The sequence below is a fragment of the Quercus robur genome, chromosome 10 (genome assembly GCF_932294415.1).
Source record: "Quercus robur chromosome 10, dhQueRobu3.1, whole genome shotgun sequence".
NCBI lineage: Eukaryota > Viridiplantae > Streptophyta > Magnoliopsida > Fagales > Fagaceae > Quercus > Quercus robur.
The window spans coordinates 32,080,547-32,093,898 of record NC_065543.1 but is presented as its reverse complement, the minus strand read 5'-3'; the positions used below and the strand labels follow the sequence as shown (position 1 = coordinate 32,093,898).

Sequence of the window (13,352 nt, the reverse complement as noted above, 5' to 3'; positions counted from 1 at the left end):
CCTCCCCTGTATTGGCTAGGTACAGGTAGGTGGTGCTTGAGCCTTATATGCATGCTCCACTTCCATATGAGTCTATTGCTTTTCTGGCCCTCACGCATTTGCCATTGCCTCCAGCTTTGTCTGATTCTACTACATACTTTGGTGCTCATTTAACTTTTGCAGTGTGAATGAGTCTTTGGGGTTTCATTCTTTGCATCCCATCCCTTTTCCAGGCTGGGCATTTGCCTTGTTGCTACCTCTGGGCTTACGGGCTAAAGCACTTGCCATGTTAATTTCTTACCTTATTCCTTCTTTTGGTCTTTACTGCCCAGCATTCTTGTTGGACCAATCCATTCCATACCTTGGGCTTCCTTGGCCCATTTCATTCTTTGGGCATCCTTGGTCCATTTCATCCCTTCCTACCTCTTTCATTCTCATGGGCTTTTGCTAAATTCTTCATTCCCCGACCCAATTACCACATCCTTACCTTTGGACTTATGGGCTTTTGAGCCAACCCCATTTACTAATTCCTTTCTTTGGGTTTCCCCGTCCCATTTTTACTTTCTTTCCATCTCTTACAATTCTCATAGGCCTACTACTTCATTCCTTAGGGCTTCCTTGGCCTATTTGCTTTCTTTCAGGCCACTTATTATTTTAGTGGGCCTGTTGACCATTACTCCTGTCATTCTGGCCCAATGGTCTTCATTTTACTATTCTCTTTTTCTATCTTTTTCATATTGTTGGGCTTCTTCTAGCGCCCTTTTTGTCAAAAATGGGCATCAACAAAGTGATTGTGTTAAATTTAGTTTACCAAATATATATATTTCTAGTAGTCTAGCAATTGGACATTTTTAATTAAAAGATTTTTTTTTTAACTCATTTAAAGCCTTAATAAATAAAAATTTAAAGGTTCTGATCAACAAAATTAAGTAGGTTTGACCATAAAAATTTTAAATAAATTTTGAATTCTTTGATTCTTTTCTTAAAATAATAATTTGATTATTCTCTTTAAAAAATGATTATTTCCTTACAAAAAAATAATAAAATAAGATGTTAATACAAGCCCATAGATAATCGATTAGGCCAACCTAGTAGCCTAACTCGCTAAAGTTAAAATGGCCATTGCCCATGGGCAAAGTTATAGGCTGAGACTTCTCCTTTAGGCCCAACTTGGCCCGGCCTATTGACTAGCCAACAGCCTACTATACCTAGCCCATTTGGCCCATGGGTCAAGAAAAAACTAGCTAAGCTGACCTGATCCAGCCCATTGACGACCCTTACACATGAGTGGTCTATGTAATTTATCTTTTTTTTAAATAAAATAAATAAATACACTTCTTCTTTTAATAATTCGATAGTTGGAGGTAAATGAATTTGACTCGTAGATATCTCTGTTAGAAATACTAGAAGATATCAATTGAGCTAAAGGTTTTTAGTATATTTAAAAATAAAATAAAAAAATTCTTCCTTCTTAAGTAAGGATATGTAAGGAATTCAGAAAATCCACCTGAGTTCGTCTAGAATTTATTTAGGACTTGATGTAATCTAATTTTATTGCATGCTGCTCTATAATCCCTAATAACTATAACAATGTGTAAGATTTGGGGGTGGGTGTTGCCCCTGGATCCCATTCTCTACCCATATTTGAGGAGATGGGAGAATGATATAGAAGCACGGGAGAAAAGATTTGAAAATGATTCAAATCCTGTTAATTTTCAGATTCTATCAATTCCAGTTCAATACTTTCGAGTTCTTGGACTTGTTCAAGATGCATCACATTTGAGGACTTTTAAGTGCATTTGGTTGCTATTGACACATTTGGAGGTAGCTTCAAGTGATTGGCCTTTTGTTTACTTATTCTACTCCAATTTGGCCTTAGCACTTGAGATATTTGTGGCTTAAGAGAAGCCTTGCCAAGTTAGAGATGTCTTAGGAATTTCGTATTTTGGTGGTTCGATTCATGCCAAGGTTGGTGGCATGCAAATATCGCCAAGGTGGAGAATTGTTGTACACTTTGGCTCAAGTTGAGAGTGGTTTGTGAGTGCCTTTTGGATTGGTTTGTTATTCTAAAAGATTCCTTGAAAGGATGCTTTGTCCTACTTAATTGAATAGTTTGTGACATTTATGATTCATCCATTTTTGCCCATGGACATAAGCTATTGCGGCAACCTCATAAATTCTTAGTGTTCTTCTCATATGTGTAAATTTATTCTCTTTTTTTCCCTAGATTTTATTGTTCCCACTTTGTGTTTGTGAGATCCTTCACAAGTCTTACAGTGTTTACAACCAATCTTATGCGAGAGTGGTTTGTAAAGGCCCTTCCCACAACAGCCATATTATGGTACCAGGTTTCTTTTAACAGCCAATACTCCATGGAAAGTTTTCAAGTCTACATTAACTTGTTAATATTTAATTGAGCTTTAGGATTCAATACTTTGAAAGATTGGAGGGAAGATATTAATCAATATGTTCAATTTATTTTCTCTTTTTAAGCTGAATATTGAAAGAGCTTCCAATGACTCTTAAATTGTAATGCTTCCACATAACCAATTGCCTGCAATATGCTGTATGCCATAACATTACCAAATTCAGCAGTGTATAGCATTATTGTACCCTTGGACAAAGTCCATCCCAAACTCATATTCATTTTTCATCACTCAGTCAGAGAAGTCATATTCGCCATTACTTGACGCTTCTGTTGTAGTTCAATCCCAAAGCATTTGAACAAGATTTCTTTTTTTCTTTTTTTCACGACTAATGTTGATTAAAGCGTACTAGTTTCAGACTTTGTTTAAACAAGCTTAAACAGGAAGCAACAAAAGTAGATTTTCACTGTCAAATTTTGGACGTCATACTTAAAAATTAATTGCAACATTTTGATTTAGAAATAATATATGAACTTCAATCTATGTATATACTTTGAAGGGCCAAAGAGTGCCAGCAATGAGATTGGGATTATGAAAGGAAATGTACGCTCCAATTTTAAATTAAGAAAAACATATCAACTATAAAATCTTAAGAAATAATTTATCCTCTTGATGGAAAGGTAAGAAAAGAAAGGATATAAAAGCTTAAGTATAATTTCATAATTCTATTTCTGAAATGGCATTTCCTCCTCTCACAAGTGTGAGTAAAGAATGAGGTCGTGGTTTAAAACCCACTGGATATGTGTTACCGATAAAAAATTCTATTTCAACGGATGCACCCACTAATTGAAACTAATTAAGTGACTGAGGTTTAGTTTTGCATTTTTGGATGAATAAACTTTTATTCAACGAAAGGAGAAAGTACGATGCTTATACAACTCACAACAACATCAGTTTTATCTGCAATCTAAAAAAGGAAAATCATTGCAGTTGTCTCATTTGGGTGCTACTGAACCATATTTCCAGTATGATAGCTTCACAAACGAGGTTTTTGAACAGAACTTTAGAAGGCAAAAGATGTAAGATTTGTGAGGAATGAATCAATCTCACACTGATATGAACAAACCAGCAAGATAGCATTCTCTTCCTGTCATAATACCCAAAGCATTCCTAGAGTTCTCCACATCAAAGCAATGGTTGCGGATATGAAAGTGAAAAACTTGCAGTTTCACCCCAGCTTAGTGTGTAGCAGCAATATTTCTGGTACTTTTCTCGACAAGATCCAGTGAATCTTCAAGCAACATTAGAATTATACTTGGTTGTCGCCTTCACCTGTAAGTAGAGGAGAGCAAAGATGGAAGTCCTCAAGCCCCGCATTTCCCCTAAGAATGAAGGTCACATCAGAGAATCCACTATGAATTGAATTATAGAAAGACGGTCAAGGTAGCCTCAGAGAGGCTAATGAGTAAGTCAAGATTTGGCAAGTAGCAGCAATTCCAACAGAAACTTGAAGATTCCAATATATTATATTCTAAAACATTTACTGTACAAGTTTCCAAGCTTGCGCTTCTATAAAAAGGAATGGCTCATAATAGTTTCCAAGTTCATTGTAATACACTATTATTTCAACCTCCCAAAATTTTTCACTGACAGCTTTTCAATTCCAACATTAACACAAAAAAACCTTCATAGGTAGTGCATATTAGTGCAGATCTTCTATACAACTCTCCTCTGAATTAAGCTTCTTTTTGCAGTAAAATACAACATTAGATAAGTGAAACATACAAGACTTCAAATCCAGTCATCTTAAAACATAAACAAATTATAACAAAAGTCACCAAATCTACAATTCACTGTTTCTTGCTCTAAGAATTCATTATCACCAGAATATTTCCACACAGAAGCAAGAGTAGTACTTTAAAATGCAAACCAAGCCATATATTTTATCAATGCCTACCACAATTTTCAACCATCTTTTTAGTTGGAATTTTTATATGGATTTCTTCATCTTGAAAAAAATGTATTATTTCTTTCACCTTCACCATTTAGCCCAAGGATAATACTTCCAAATAATTAACCGTACAAATCATACTAATAGCCAATGGCTTCTTAGCCTAGTGGCATCTTCTGTGCTCCCCTGTAGCAGTAACATGCACTAGCCAATAGGAATTCCTCAATGGTCTTAAACAACAAATTTTATGTGACAAAAGTAAGAAAGAAAACAACATGAACACACAAAGGTTTCTATTGAAAACCCAAAAAAAAATAACAATAGCTATGTTCCTGCAAAGAGTTCCTTTAAATATTTAGTCTTAACAACCAAATATAGTACTATTTTCATTCAACAGTACTTACAATGATCGATGAACTGATTCCGCATCATTGGCATTCATGTCCTCTATGAATTTTTGAAGCTGCTGTGTAAAACAATGAGTTGTGTCCAAGAAATAGAGAGTAGATGACATCATGCAGGAACACACAAACATGGGTATGGGCCCAAAGATCCAGAGAAAGAGAGGGAATGACACATAATATGCTCGCAACCCAAGGGACCAAAAGAAGCTTCCTCGATTCAAGTTTCTTGCAACATACTTAATAGATTCTTTTTTATCTTTCAATGCAGGTGCTGTAACCATGAAGCTAGTATGGGCAAAGTATCTAACAGACTGCACATTGCAAAGAAACGCAACAAGGAAGCATAGCAAGATAGAGAAGTACTTGACTGAAGAGATAGTAGTCTCACTGCTGTAAACTGATTTTGATCCTGCACTGGAACTCATCACTGTGGTGTTGGTGCTCACAACGACACTAATCAGTGAACAGAGAGTGATTGCTACAGTTGCCAAAAGTGTAGATGCCATAATGTTGTTGCGAATTGTTTGGACTGCCAAAACACCATTTTTCATGGGATCCTGAAAATTATGCAGTGAGTAGTTCTCAGACATTGTTCATTGACTAGATGCTAACATCACTACAGCAGTTCTTAAAAAATATTATTTGGACCATTGTGTAGATACTAGACAGCATTTTTTATACCTATACTAAGCTATATATACCATCCATCCATAACAGAAATGCCCTTTGAAATATGAACTTCCAAGAAACAATCAAAGACAGACCATAATCAAATCTAAAATTGCCAACCGAAAATTAACCAGTGAATTTCCACAAAAAAATTATTTCAATAAATACATAACACTAGCAGCATAGAGTTAATCATGAATATCAGAAAACTTGCCAAGAAAAAACTCATGACAACACCCTTAAGTTAAAGCTTGAAACAAGGCCTGGCTTCATAATCCTAAAAATATTATACATTTTCCTGGTTATACAGCTAACAATCCCAATCAAGGATATCATATATAAGAGTTCACTCAAGTATTCCATCATTCAGTTCCAAAAAAGAAAAAGAAAAAATCTCCTATAAGACATATACATATGTTTAACTTAACAAATCATTTATGCAATGTGGTGTATGTGGACAAAATAAAATCAGTATCACAAACGATTAGTTGTTTTAAAGATCAGATGTTAGGATCAAAAAAATATACAAAAGCTACAAGCAATTTTAGCTCAAACATGAATTCTATGATTGATTTATAAAATTCAATTATCTATAATTTCACCCAAGAAATTTATTGGATTTTATCCGTACTACTACAGTCGAAGATTGCAACGCCACCTGCAAAAGAATGCTAGATCACTCTGTGGTTTAAGGCTACCAGGTGAAAAAGAGGAACCAGCTTCATAGGCGGATTCTCCCTAATTGAATCCTCAAGGATTTCCTAAGGTTACTTAAAACTACTACTATGAATTTAAACGATCACAACAAAAAACAAAAACAAAAACAAAAAAAACAAGAAAAAAACATAAATTGCAGAAAATTCACTCACGTTGCTTGGTCCGGACACAATTGATCTTTTTTTAAAATTTGTTTCTAGTCTCACTGAAACCATGTCCACAATAACATTAAGTTTCCATGTGCACTCTTACTTCTAAGTCAAACTCACTCCGAAACAATACATAGATCTGTTATAAATTCTCAATTGCCCACTTTCCAGAAGCCTAGCTAGTAAAAAGCCACAATCCCATGCTAAACCGTAAATAGTTCTTCTCTCAAATGACCTTTTATTACATATCTTTAAAATTTGATGTGATGGAAATACATGGCCTTCTTTTTTCTCTCTCTTTCTTACTCACAAAACAAATAGCCTTCATGGTAATGATACATGGGCAATGCCGAAGATCACAATAAAAACAAGCATATTGCTTTTTGCAACAACCCTTTGGAATTTCATTCAGTTATGTTTGTACGAGTAGGACCTATTGTACCTGTTGTATGATCATTTCAGTCAATTTCTACAGGTGCCATAAAATCCTACCACTACTTTTCAAAGATCTTAAAACATGTAAAATAGATAATTCCTTTCTTCCATGTGAATCAGTCTCATGGCCACTACTATAAATTATATATGGGCACACACACAATCACAAGAGAGAGAGAGAGAGAGAGAGACTAACACTCATCATAGAGAAGACCCATGCTTGGCGACACTCGGCATTGAAGCCAATGACAGTTCGTCTGGGATTGCACAGTATAGTGAAGAGAAGCCAGACATGGTAAATTCCCATCACAAACAGACCCGAGAATACCAGCACTAAGTTTAGGAACTTTTCCTCCATTGCCTTCCCCTCTCGATCTTTTAGCACACTACCTCCTCCTCCTCACAGTCTCACGTTAGCATACCACTTTTGCTCTCCCTCCCTCACATCACATCTCTCTACACAAGGCAACAACAACTCAGTATAAGAGTAAAAACAAAAGCGCTGACTCACGACCTTTTTTATTAAGCCACATATCACAAAGCCATTGCCTATCCAAGTCGCAACTAGCTCCAAATATTAATAAAAAAAATAAAAAAAACAAAAAACAGTTTCTATGCACAACATTTGTCAACACTAATTATTAAAGTGATCGACTGTAAGCAATAAACATTAACCATCACTTATTTTCTCGTTGTCTCACCACTTTTGTTTTCCCTTTTACAATTCACACGTCAATCACTTCAATCACTTCAACAAAATTATGTCTCAAGATTTTCTCTAAGAGATAAATGTAAGTTGCTATCATTTTATATATCTGTAAGTTCCCATTTTTCTAATCAATATAGCAATTATTATAATGGAATTTTTTTTGGAGAAGATTATTATAATGGAATTGATTGAAAGAGTTTGGTCTCACCTCTTCGTCCTCTTCCTAAGCCATATCTTTATTCTTATAGAGCATGATCAAGGTGCATTGGACTGTTTCGTTGCTGACTGATTGCTGTGATGTTTTAAGTTAATTAATTATAGGAATAAAAAAGAATGGGTGAGAGGCCCATTAATTAATTAAAGGTAAGCTATAGTATTCTTCTTCTTCCAGAGAGAGAGAGAGAGAGAGAGAGACAGAGAGCATTTTTTATTCCATTGGAAGAGGCATTTATTGTGTCTTGCTCTTTGTCAGGACAGAGCATAGGCGCATGTCTAACATGCATTATGCATATCGTCAGTTAGTACAAATTAATGTGCGTATGAATGGTTTAGATTGGGTACAATGTGCACAAGAAGAAAGAAGCGACCATGAGCCAAAATATTTTGTGTAATGCTAATGCTGGCTTAACGTTACTACTCGTGCTGTAATAGTTGTACGGAGGAATGGTACGACGTGCACCCCTCAACAGAACATGAAACTTTGATTGATGTTGTAACTGATACCAGGTCATATAAGGTTCTTTTTAGACCTCAACATTCATTACTAGTAAGAGTTTTCCAGTTTTTCTTGTGACATTTTGATTGAGACTTGAAAGTGTACTCAAATCATAATCATTTCAATACATTTAATAATTTAACAAATGCTTCATTTCAACCTATCCAAAATAAAAGGTGCTTTTCAAACAATTCAAATCAGAATCATTTCCATACATTTTTAATTATTTAATAAGTGCAGAAGTGCTTCTTTTCCAATAAAACATTGAATTGCACCACTTGGGCATATTGACTGACACAAACCAAACGCACTGTAGGTTTGATCCATGCTTGGGCAATGATTACATAGATGACTATGAAAATAGTTGCAGTTCTCACCTCCAAGTTTAATGAGATCAGTGATTGTTCTTTGGAACATATGCAGCCCAACAATCAGATAACTGGGCTGATGGACAGTTAAGGCGGAACTGCGGAAGTCATCAAACTGGATATTTTCTTTATGAAATAACATGATTCCTTCAATTCAATCTGAGCAAAAAAAACAAAGATCCCTTCAAAGAAACCATTCTGGCAAGCAGGGCTATTTGAATTGACTGAAAAACATATGCTACTATGCCTGCCAATGTAGTAAGGATGGCACTTAATTCTATACACATACATGGCATTGTTCTATTCAAGTTTAACAAATATATATTTGACCACTTTTAACAGAATTATGTAGTTTCAACAGCAGTTAACGATGATTGACCAGCTGATTCCACATCATCAGTATTCTGTTTGCTTGAGTTATTGTGAAGATGCCGTGTAAAACTGGTAGTGGTGTCCAAGAAATAGAGAATAAATGTCATTATGCAACAACAAGTAAACATGGGAATGGGCCCAAAAATCCATAGGAAGAGAGGGAATGACATATAGAATGCTCGCAGTCCCAGGGACCAAAAGAAGCTTCCTCGATTCAAGTTTCTTGCAACATATTCAATAGACGGATTATTGTCTTTCCATGTAGGCACAGTGACCAGGAAGCTAACATGGGCATAATATCTAATAGACTGCACATTGCAAAGGAAGGCAACAAGGAAGCAAATCAAGATAGAAAAGTACTTGATTGAAGATAGAATGGAAGTCTTGTTGCCATAAAACAATTGCGAGGATGTGTCACCAGACTTTGATGTGCTACTCACAAAAACACTGATTAGTGAACTGAGAGTAATTGCTGTTGTTGCCAACAGTGTAGATGCCATTATATTGTTGCGAATTGTTTGAACTGACAAAACACCATTCTTCAAGGGGTCCTGAAAAAATTGCATTGGAGTCAATTCTCAAAACTACAGGACCAATGGTAAATGCTAACAGCAATTCTTACAGAAATTATATACTGACCACCATGAATTAGAATCAGGCTTTCAGAGAATTGGAATACATATCTAATCCCTAAATTGAAATTGAGAAATACTTTATGGGAGGACAATAAATCTCATTGTAAATTATTCGTCCAAGAACAGATCTGCAGTCATAATTATTATACCTCTAGCCAATTTGAAGTAACATGTTTATCATCACCATCACTGTAGGTTACTCATATAAATACAGTCAAAGACAGATCCAATGCTCTCTGAACATAATTTTTACATTTAATTCCTAATGTTTACATGTGACTGAAAATGCATATCATTAGTTTCTTTATTCAATAATCATCAAACTATCAGTCTATTTAAAAATTCAGCATAAACTCCTGTATTTTCTTTGTCTTCTCAAGCATTATCTCAATTAGATCCAAGGCATTATAAGTCAGCATCAGCTGCCATGAATATTAAGAATCAATAAATTTTTGAAGACATAATAAGTTAGATGAGTTCTTAGCCTCCATATATATACCCTCCAAATTTGCAAAGCATATCAGAGAATCATAAGGAAACTAATCCCAATCAGCCTAGCTTTGGAAGGCTATTGCATCTCAAATTGTCTGTTCTAATATCTTTTGAAATACATAGGGCAAAAAGGAAAAAGAAAAGAATAGAAATTGGATTTACAGAACTGCATTTAAGATGGCATCTTTTTCTACCAGCAACAATTAGTATCTAAAATTTTGCTTTTCCTTTTTCGTTATGTTTTCCAATCAACTTTAGCCAGTAAAGATACTTTTTTTTTTTATAGGTAATCAGAAAATTAATATTAATGATAAAAACTAAGAGAAAAGTACAAGATGTTCATGATGATGAACAACAAGAAAGAAAAAGAGCACACAGCACAACAAAAAGAGGGTAATCAGGAAACTAAGCTAAGAGAAGACATAAACTCAGCCAGTAAAGATACTAGAAACTTTCATCTAGTTCAGTTGAATTCCCTTAAAGTCTCCCCTAAAATCTCCTATTGAAAGGATAGACTTTAAGGATTGGCCATAAGAAGCTTGCATTAATTTGTTTCTTTTCTCCTTCAGAATTCCTACTGGCTCCTACTCCAGCCTCCAGCAAGCATGAACTTTCACCCATGTCAACGATTTTGCTTATGCTTCTACATGAGAATTTCAATTGCCAAAGACACTACAGTTCAGTTCATGTTTCTTCATTATCTGCAACAATTGCTTCTAACTTCCATCACCAGCATATGAGATTAATAGGCACACTCCCCTTTGACACTTGGGAGGGCTACAGAAATCCTCATTAGGAAGTCACTATTGAGCATATGACCTTATGGGAATGTCATAAGCCAAAAATGTACTATTTATTACCATTCCTTCTATACTGATTACAAGTCTTAATAGAACAATATCATCAAGAATAATTCCAAAGGTTGCTTCTTCCTTTGTACCTAGTCTAGGGGTCCAATATCATCTACTAGCAGGACATATTCATCAATTTCTTCTAATGGATCTCAGTCTCACATCTCACAAGAACCAATTTAAGAATAATTCCTAAGCTTTCAAAGCCACCTATAAAGGGTCACATATGCTAAACCGTAAATGGGTCTTCCTTCCTATGACTAAAAAATGGTCACATACATGGGTAATGCCATAAGGTCACGATCTATCAAGTAGCTCTATTAAACCTTTTTTTTTTTTGGGGTACCATCATCATGTTGAATAGTAATTACTATGAGTGCTATACAAAAATGGTTACCAAAAGCAAACGATTATAAACCTTTAAAAGCAAAGCCACAAACCACAATAATATTCCCAAAATACAGATGTTTTACGTGGTGTGAATTCAGATACATATATATATATATACATAGCTAGTTAGAGCTTGTAAAGTACATACACAAAGAGAGAGAAAGAGAGAGAGGAGGGACTTAACACTCATCATGGAGAAGACCCATTGGTGGCGAGTTTCAGCATTGATACCAATGACGGTTCGTCTGGGAGAGCGGAGGACAGTGAACAAAAGCCAAACGTTGTATAATCCAAACACCAATAGACCCAATGGTACCAGCACATAGTCCAATTGCTCCTCTTCCATACCTCTCTCTCTCTGTCAGATTGCAAATTGCAGAGAGGTAAAGTTTGGTGTTAAAGAGCGAAAACAAATGACAAGTGGACAAGAGCGTCTCTCTCCGACGTAATCATTTGCATACCATCTTATATAGCACCTGATTTTAGAATACACTTGCATAATAATTTCACAACAAAACTTGCACTTGGTCGAATCCACCCCTAACAATTAACCACATAAGTTTTATTGTGTAAATGTTGTGACCCTAGCTCTATTCTTTGATTTCAATAATATTGCCACTTAAAACTGTTTTGTGAAAAATATTGTATTTCATAATTTTAATAATAGTCCCTTTGCATATTGGGAATTTCGGTGAATGAATTGGAACAGTAAAAAAACAACAAGACAAATCTATCTCCGATTATTTTTTGGAATAGACAATTGTGATTGAATTACGTCACTTACAAATGGATCTAGCAATGGTACTCCATGAATATTAAGTCAATCACTAGCTAAAACCTAAGTAAATAGTGGTGAAATGTGTGACAAAATGTTTTATTTTAACCACATAAAGATATTAAACTTTTTAATATATAATCATATTATACAATAAATAAATTCTATAATATATGGTGAACAATATCATCTTTATATTTAACTTCAATATATTTGAATTTCTTTATATCATGGTTTTAAAAACCAGACTGAGAGCAAAAGCAGATTTGCCTCCGGTTCTTGGTTTTAATAGCCAAACCAGTATTCGGTTCTTGGTTGAACTGGTCGGACCAACTGGTCTGGTCCAATTTTAAAATAGTGCTTTAGATGGTTTTTAATTGGGATAAATAAATTTGAGGAATAAATGCATATTACTTGTGGTTTAGTTTTGTTCACACTTTGCCTCCTTTTTTTTTTTTTTAAATTAAGGCTTTAAGTGGTTTTTTCTTTTTCTTTTTTATGTTTTAATAATAATAATAATAAAAAGTCCAACGGTATTCAAAGTTGCTATGCTATTAGAAAAATATATATTTAGTAAACTAAATTTAACACTATCATTTTAAATATCTTAGTGGTTACAAGTGTGCTCTTAAAGAATTACTCCATCATGTCTTGAGTTTAATCCCCCTCCCCCCCCCCCCCCCACCCAAAAAAAAAAAAAAAAACAAAACAAAATAATTTTGTTATGAATTCCAAGTTAAAGGAATGGGCAACAAGTTGGGCCAATACGCTGGGCTATTGGCCAGTCAAGTCATGGATTGTGGACTATTTAGTGACCCTTAAATGTGGGCCAAAATGGCCCATTAGCATGTTTTTTTGAACTATTTAGCAACAGAGCACTGTTTCGAAACTATATAGCAATATACCACTTTTTCTGGTACTCGAGCTTGGTGAGCTCGAGTACCATGTTTTTTACTGGTCAAACATCTTCTCAAAAAAAAAAACGCCGCTATAGGGCTCGAAAACGTCACTATAGGGCTTAAAAACGCCACTATAGGGCCCCTTAAACCTGTTATGGGGAGTCGTAAAAAAATTTTGCAGTAAAACGTCACTATAGGGCTTAAAAACGCCACTATAGGGCCCCTTGAACCTGTTATGGGGGCTTATAAAAAAATTTTGCAGGAAAACGCCGCTATAGGGCCCGAAAAACGTCACTATAGGGCCCCTTAACCTGGTATGGGGGCTTAAAAAAGCCGCTATAGGGCCCGAAAACGTCACTATAGGGCTTAAAAACGCCACTATAGGGCTCCTTGAATATGGGACGACAGTGGATTAAAAAAACATGGTACTCGAGCTCACCAAGCTCGAGTACCAGAAAAAGTGGTATATTGCTATA

The 13,352-nt window shown here is 35.2% G+C and overlaps 2 protein-coding genes across 3 annotated transcripts; both read right to left on the bottom strand.

The window, feature by feature from the left end:
- Positions 1 to 3,191: 3,191 nt before the first annotated feature.
- LOC126701679 (uncharacterized) lies at positions 3,192 to 8,612 on the bottom strand. Of its 2 annotated transcripts, XM_050399985.1 has the most exons (5): positions 8,472 to 8,598; positions 7,588 to 7,671; positions 6,867 to 7,126; positions 4,701 to 5,257; positions 3,192 to 3,727 (listed from the first exon to the last, which is right to left on the bottom strand). In XM_050399985.1, the coding sequence occupies exons 3-5, from the start codon at positions 7,026 to 7,028 to the stop codon at positions 3,655 to 3,657; spliced, it is 792 nt and encodes a 263-aa protein (XP_050255942.1). In that variant the 5' UTR covers positions 7,029 to 7,126; positions 7,588 to 7,671; positions 8,472 to 8,598; the 3' UTR covers positions 3,192 to 3,654. The 2 variants fall into 2 exon arrangements, with proteins under 2 accessions (XP_050255942.1, XP_050255941.1); XM_050399984.1 differs by lacking the exon at positions 7,588 to 7,671 and having other exon boundaries at positions 8,472 to 8,612.
- On the bottom strand, positions 8,232 to 11,654 carry LOC126701680 (uncharacterized). The gene is made up of 2 exons (XM_050399986.1): positions 11,387 to 11,654; positions 8,232 to 9,385 (listed from the first exon to the last, which is right to left on the bottom strand). Exons 1-2 carry the CDS (start codon positions 11,546 to 11,548, stop codon positions 8,807 to 8,809), a joined length of 741 nt encoding a protein of 246 aa, XP_050255943.1. The 5' UTR covers positions 11,549 to 11,654; the 3' UTR covers positions 8,232 to 8,806.
- Positions 11,655 to 13,352: the final 1,698 nt, after the last annotated feature.